This window comes from Euphorbia lathyris, chromosome 3 (genome assembly GCF_963576675.1).
Source record: "Euphorbia lathyris chromosome 3, ddEupLath1.1, whole genome shotgun sequence".
NCBI lineage: Eukaryota > Viridiplantae > Streptophyta > Magnoliopsida > Malpighiales > Euphorbiaceae > Euphorbia > Euphorbia lathyris.
Genome location: NC_088912.1, coordinates 40097937 through 40103751, shown reverse-complemented (window position 1 = coordinate 40103751; position 5815 = coordinate 40097937). Strand labels below are relative to the sequence as shown.

The following is a 5815-nucleotide window of genomic DNA, read 5'->3' as shown; positions in this document are numbered from 1 at the left end:
GGTTGAAATATAAAAGTTTTTTTTTGTTTTGTTATTAATTGAATGTTTTTATTGCTTTACGTTGCTTTTGTTTCTCGATTTGCAAATTGTGTTTGCTTGTTTCTAAGAAGTTTTTGAATTTGGTGTTGTTTTGAATGTGAATTTTGATGATGTTATAGTAAATGAAAGGGGTGATTTGTTCTATTATTGCTATCTTTTTGTTGGTGAACCTTTTGAATTGGAATTTTTTATGTGAATTTGTGTATTTGAAATCAAAATTGAAAAGGTTATATTATTTAATGAATGGAGAGATCAGAGTTGAAATGGAAGATGATATCCAATTGCTGCTTTTTTGCGTTAGTGATATTGATTTGCTTATCATTATTTATTTTTCATGAAAATAATAAATTAATGTACACAAACAACTAATTTGTACACGAGAAATTGCAAGTTCAGACTCAAAACTCATCCACTGAAAAGTCTGGTTCTGCTGGTTTCTGTAGTGAGTTAGCAATGCTAGAGTCTGATACAGAATGCTTCATTACCCCTCTTCCTCTTCTAGTATTTGCTGCTAGCCTTGCTGCCGCGTAAATGGCTAAGCCTGAACTAGCTTCACACTCATCATCTTCTTCTTCATCTTCAGGGTTTTCTCTAGCTCTCAGTTCTGCTGCTTCTTTTCTTTTCTTATACCGCCTCCATGCGGCTTGAATGAAACATGCTGCCCATAATCGCCACTGATGCGAGTAGAACCGAAACTTCTGTCGCAGTTGCTTGCTGTGTAGTCTTCTAAACTGTGATGCTACAAACTTCAAGTCTTCTGCTCTCAGGGCAAAGGCCTCCACTTCTGATATGGCCTTGACCGTGCGAGTTGATGATGGAAGAATTACACTTGGCCTTGGATCTAATGCCCATGTCAACAGTTCCTCACCACAAAAGTCACCAGGACCTATCCGACATGAGTTGAAGAATCCAGTCCGCCCGCCATTTGTTGTGTATGAATCAAGATGGCCTCGGATTATGAAAAGCATTTCGTTCACAAGATCGCCTTCTCGCACAAGATAAGTGCCTGCGGTTGACAATGCAGGCTTCAGCCTCTCGCATATTGCATCTAGCATCCTTTCATCCATTTGATCAAATAATGGCACCTACGTTTTCAAAGGAAATTGCGAATTAGTAATTTTATTCATCGATTTGGATCAGGATTTAGCGACTTACTCTTCGAACTAAATCGAGGCAGAGGTGGCGTTTGATGTCTCTTCGGAGATCCAAGGGAAGTCCTTTCAGAAGCCTTTCTTCATTTACACCTCTAGTTGCCACCCACTTGTACTGATCATACTTGCGGACGGATTGTCTTAGCTCAGGCGGTAGCTGTCTGTGATGCATCCATTGTTCTGTATCGGTTCTTTTTATTCTCCACTCTTCTAATCGAACTGTTGTTGATTGTAGATATCTCTGCCAGTTGAAAATGTTGTAAATGGATAAATGAAATGTAACAGAACAGAACATAAATTGAAGTTGAAATTAGATTAAACTTATGAAGACTTACTTGCATATTCCCAATGAGTAACGCAAAAAGAACCAGACCTAGTGTTGCAATAATGATGGCAAAAGCTATTTCACCCACATAAGTGCTTGTTGAAAGATTTTGTCCTAATGAGCTGCAAATAAATGAAAACCCCCAAAAAATAAGTCCTTTTTATTCTCAATCAAACATAAATTCACACAATTTTTGAGAAGTGGATGAACTACCTGAGGTTCTTTAAGCCCCACCAGAGACAGTAAAAGTATTTGTCGAGAAAAGAGGCTGTTGTGACACCAAATGTCAAAGCATCCCCAAATATGCCAAACTGATAGAAATCGTCGAGGGGATTACAGAGATGGGTGAGATTACTTGTTTTAAACCAGGTATCTCTAAGAGGTTCTTGCAAGTGGCGGCAATCGAAATATTCGTATCGACAAGACGGTTTCTCTTCATTACAAACACTTCTCCAACATGCTTCCTGTCTTTCAATTGATAGAAGATACCAGCAAGCTCCTAAAACCTTCTCGTAGACATAACAATAAACCGCTTCAGCATTACAATTTAGCTTGTATATCAGAAAAACTAGGAGGAAATATTCACTTACATGGCTTGCCAGCATGTAGAGCATCAGGTTATAAGCAGCACCAGCCCATGCTGTTTCGGTTACAACACCATTCGCTTTACTAATTCTGGACGAGAGTGGAATGATAAGGAAGAGTCTGGGGATGTATTGACAAATGATGATGAACCGAAGAACATTTTTTGTGTTTGCCATTGTTGAACCACCAAGATTCGGAATAACAAACCAAATTAACAGCTGAAATGTGCAACAAAAGTAGCACAAAAAGTTGGGATCATATTTACAAAAACATTCATGACAAGCTCAACAAGAGAATCTGACAAAACTGAGGTACCTGAGGAAGAGGCAGGGCGGCAACAAGATCAGTCCAAAAGTGCGTCTGAAGGTACTTCCCTGCAATCTTTCTAGAATCTATGACAAGCTCCCCTCTCCCAAAAACACGGGATGAAGGAGCGATATAAGCAGTTCGAAAACGAATGAAAATCTGAACCATGTAAAAGGCATCAGCTACTGATCTAACTATTGTAAGGCCAATTTCAAGGGGTGTTAGAATATTTATGCAGGCTTCACTTGAAACTTCTGGTAAATAAAAGAAAAGAGGATCAACAAACAGAGAAACTAAGCATGCTACTAAAAATATCTTAGTCCATCTGTGAATTATCGGCCCTCGAGGGTCCAATATCTTCTTCTTTACTCTCTCATAGTCCTCTGAGAACACTCTAGATAATACTTTTGCTTTCAACGATCTTCCTCCATTTCTCCTCGGAACTTCCTTCTCATTCTTCTTAGAATTAGAACACTCTGATATTTGTGTTCCATCAATGTTGTATGTGAGCTTAACTCCACCATCTCCATTGGATGTTGGAAGCGGACGCTTGCCTAATTCAACATCATCTTTAAACCTGATAGTTCACTTGCAAATCTCAAATTCAGAAATGGTAAACGCTATGCTGAAATTCAAAAAACAAAAGGGTGAAATTCAAACCTTACTGATCTTGAATTACCATAATCCATTGTGCTCTTGTGAAAGAAGAGCTCTGGTTTGAATTAGATTTGATCTGAAGAGGGAAGAAAACAAAGAAAGTAGATATAATAAGGTAAGACATGAGCCAAAATTGACAAGGTATAAGTTGAAAGCCACAAGAGAGAAAAGGGACCATTAATTGATTGTTGTTTTAACCAGGTATCATGTGAAAAAGACCAATAGAAATCTAGATCAACTTAGATATGAAAGCTGTCAACTAAAGCTATCCCCACTTTTTAAGGAAGTCAAACATGTGATATAATTTAAATTTCTTATAACATGTGATATAATCAGGTGTGTAGATAGCTTAAAGAAAGAGCTACTTTTTTCTTAAGTTTCATGTCCGCTGATATGAAAACCATAAATTTCTGCGGATTATTCTATTTTTGTTAAGCTACCCCCAATTCAGATGCCTTCCCTTCCTTGTACTCAAATACCAAATTATAGTATAAATAATTCTTAGGAAACATATTATCAAACATCAAGTGAGCATTACTAATAGTGAAACTTACTACGATTGAATTCTACCAATCAAAGTCTTCCTAGATTCATATGAAAATGCCTAAAATCGAAGGAAGAATGATAAATTTCCGTTCTTGGAGCGCCTGAGTCCAAAAAGGGAATGCAGTATGTCTATCCAGAAAGGAACATATATAAAATGGAGAAGTTAGTTAGAAAGTACAAAAGAACATTACGAAGTTGGCAGAGAAAATGTTAAAGAAAGCGCAAAAAAACAAGGAGAGAAATGAATTTTAAGAGAAAACGAGTGAAGATGGAAGAGGGGTGATAGGACAAAGAGACAAGGACATATGAGTGTGTCCAAAAACGAAATAAGGAATTTTAAATTTGTTTTATTTAGTTTGGTTTGGGTAGAAGAATCACAGTGGGGTTGACTCCGTTAGATTCGGTTGCCATTTCGCATCTTTACACGTGGTAAGACAGTGTGTACAGCTACTACTGCCTGTGTGTAATAAAGACTGCGAGACAAAAGAAACATCTACACTACCTTATCATTCTTCGTTTTGATGAATTTGAGTCTCATCTTTCGTTTTATTCCCTCAAACTTCTCTTCTTCTTGTTTTTTGTTTTTTTTCTTTCCATATTAACAAGAAGAAGAGTACGAGTTTTATGCTAGAATCGGCTAAATTTAGACAATTACTTATTACCGCTTTTATTTAGATAATTTTATCTTTTTTATAAAAAAAATTAAAAGCTGAAAATTTAAATTTTTAAGATAATCGGTCAAATTTTGACCTAGGCTGATGCCAGATCCGTCCAATCAATGGCCAGTAGGATGCAGCATCCGCCCACTCAATGGCTAGGTGATTGGAAGGTGCGGTTGGATCACCTCCTTTTCAGGGAGAGGTAATGCTTGTTGGGTATTTTGGTTTGACACTGCTTCACACCCAAAAAGAAGGGAGCTACGTATGAGTTAAACTTGTCGACGGAAGTCTTCTTTCTCGACGGTGAAGTAAGACCAAGCTCATGAGCTTATTATCCTAGGTCGGAACAAGTTGATAGGATCTCCTTTTTTACGCCCCCATGGCCCTTCCGCGTGGCGACATGGGGGCGAAAAAAGAAAAGAGAGGGATGAGGTTTCTCTCGCTTTTGGCATAGCGGGCCCCCGGCGGGAGGCCCGCACGACGGGCTATTAGCTCAGTGGTAGAGCGCGCCCCTGATAATTGCGTCGTTGTGCAGCATCCGCCTCGCCATTGGCTAGGCGGATTTCTGCATCCACCTGCCCAAGCGGATTTTGGCATCCGCCTAGGCATAATTTTACCCAAGATCGTCAAATATTTTGAGACAAAAAATGCTAAATCGTGCAATTTTTTATGACGAAAAATACAAAATCGTCACAAAAAGATACATTATTTTCGTGATTTCTTTGATAAAAAATATATATTTTAATGTTTCCGACTCATAATCATCCATTTCTGGGGTTCTCGGATTGTCACGAATCAATTATTTTCACAATTTCAATTATTGTTGTTCGAGTTTGTGATTTTGGAGAGAGAATTTTCAGTTTTTGATCAAAATTATGAAAATAGCAAAAAAGTCCAAGTGGAAGCGGTAACTAGTAAAAAGGTGTGGTATTCAGCAATTCACTTTTTATAAGGTGAATATGACTGTAGAGAAATTTTAGAAATTTTGTTTCTAAAAGTAGAAAATACAATTTCAGTCATAAAGAAAAAAAGAGTAACAATATTTTGAACTTAATTAGACATTCAAATTTAGGGTGCTTAAACATGGATTGTGTGGGTTGTAACAGAGCTTTTACCCAATTATGTAAAGTTTTTTTTTTTTTTATCGATCATCACATTATGAGATAATCCTAGAGGGTTCGTACCACAGTGACGACACCTTTAAGTTAATCCTTGTAAAACCAGCTCTCCGTTCAGAACAGAAGACATTATCACATGCAAGTCTCAACAGTATTATGTTAATCCGTAGACATATTACTTGACTTGAGACAGTTTTAAGTTTATTGTTTTATTATAAAGTATAGTCTCACTTTATATTTATATGAATACTTTATGATTACTTAAATAAACTTGAGATTTCTTTTATTTAACTTGATTAATTCTGGATACAAGATTAATGTCTTTATATAGTAAACATACTATATCTCATAAAACAAATGATAACAAACGATTCATTTACTTTACAAATAGTTTATATTCTAAAACAATTGTCTATAGGACATAAAACC

General features: G+C 36.8%; 1 protein-coding gene across 3 annotated transcripts; it reads right to left on the bottom strand.

Moving 5' to 3' along the window:
• Positions 1-320: 320 nt before the first annotated feature.
• On the bottom strand, positions 321-3804 carry LOC136221758 (protein CNGC15b). 3 transcript variants are annotated; one of them, XM_066009194.1, is made up of 8 exons: positions 3618-3802; positions 3067-3139; positions 2416-2983; positions 2106-2318; positions 1729-2021; positions 1526-1637; positions 1195-1431; positions 321-1124 (listed from the first exon to the last, which is right to left on the bottom strand). In XM_066009194.1, the coding sequence occupies exons 2-8, from the start codon at positions 3093-3095 to the stop codon at positions 438-440; spliced, it is 2139 nt and encodes a 712-aa protein (XP_065865266.1). In that variant the 5' UTR covers positions 3096-3139; positions 3618-3802; the 3' UTR covers positions 321-437. The 3 variants fall into 3 exon arrangements, with proteins under 3 accessions (XP_065865266.1, XP_065865264.1, XP_065865265.1); XM_066009192.1 differs by having other exon boundaries at positions 1729-2318; positions 3618-3804; XM_066009193.1 differs by lacking the exon at positions 3618-3802 and having other exon boundaries at positions 1729-2318; positions 3067-3386.
• Positions 3805-5815: the final 2011 nt, after the last annotated feature.

Excerpts from the sequence above, each read along its gene's own strand:
- LOC136221758 (XM_066009192.1), bottom strand. The coding sequence starts at position 3,095 with ATGGATTATGGTAATTCAAGATCAGTAAG. Across the intron at positions 2,984-3,066 it reads GGTAATTCAAGATCAGTAAG|GTTTAAAGATGATGTTGAAT; the intron begins GTTTGAATTTCA and ends GTGAACTATCAG. Across the intron at positions 2,319-2,415 it reads CCGCCCTGCCTCTTCCTCAG|CTGTTAATTTGGTTTGTTAT; the intron begins GTACCTCAGTTT and ends TGCACATTTCAG.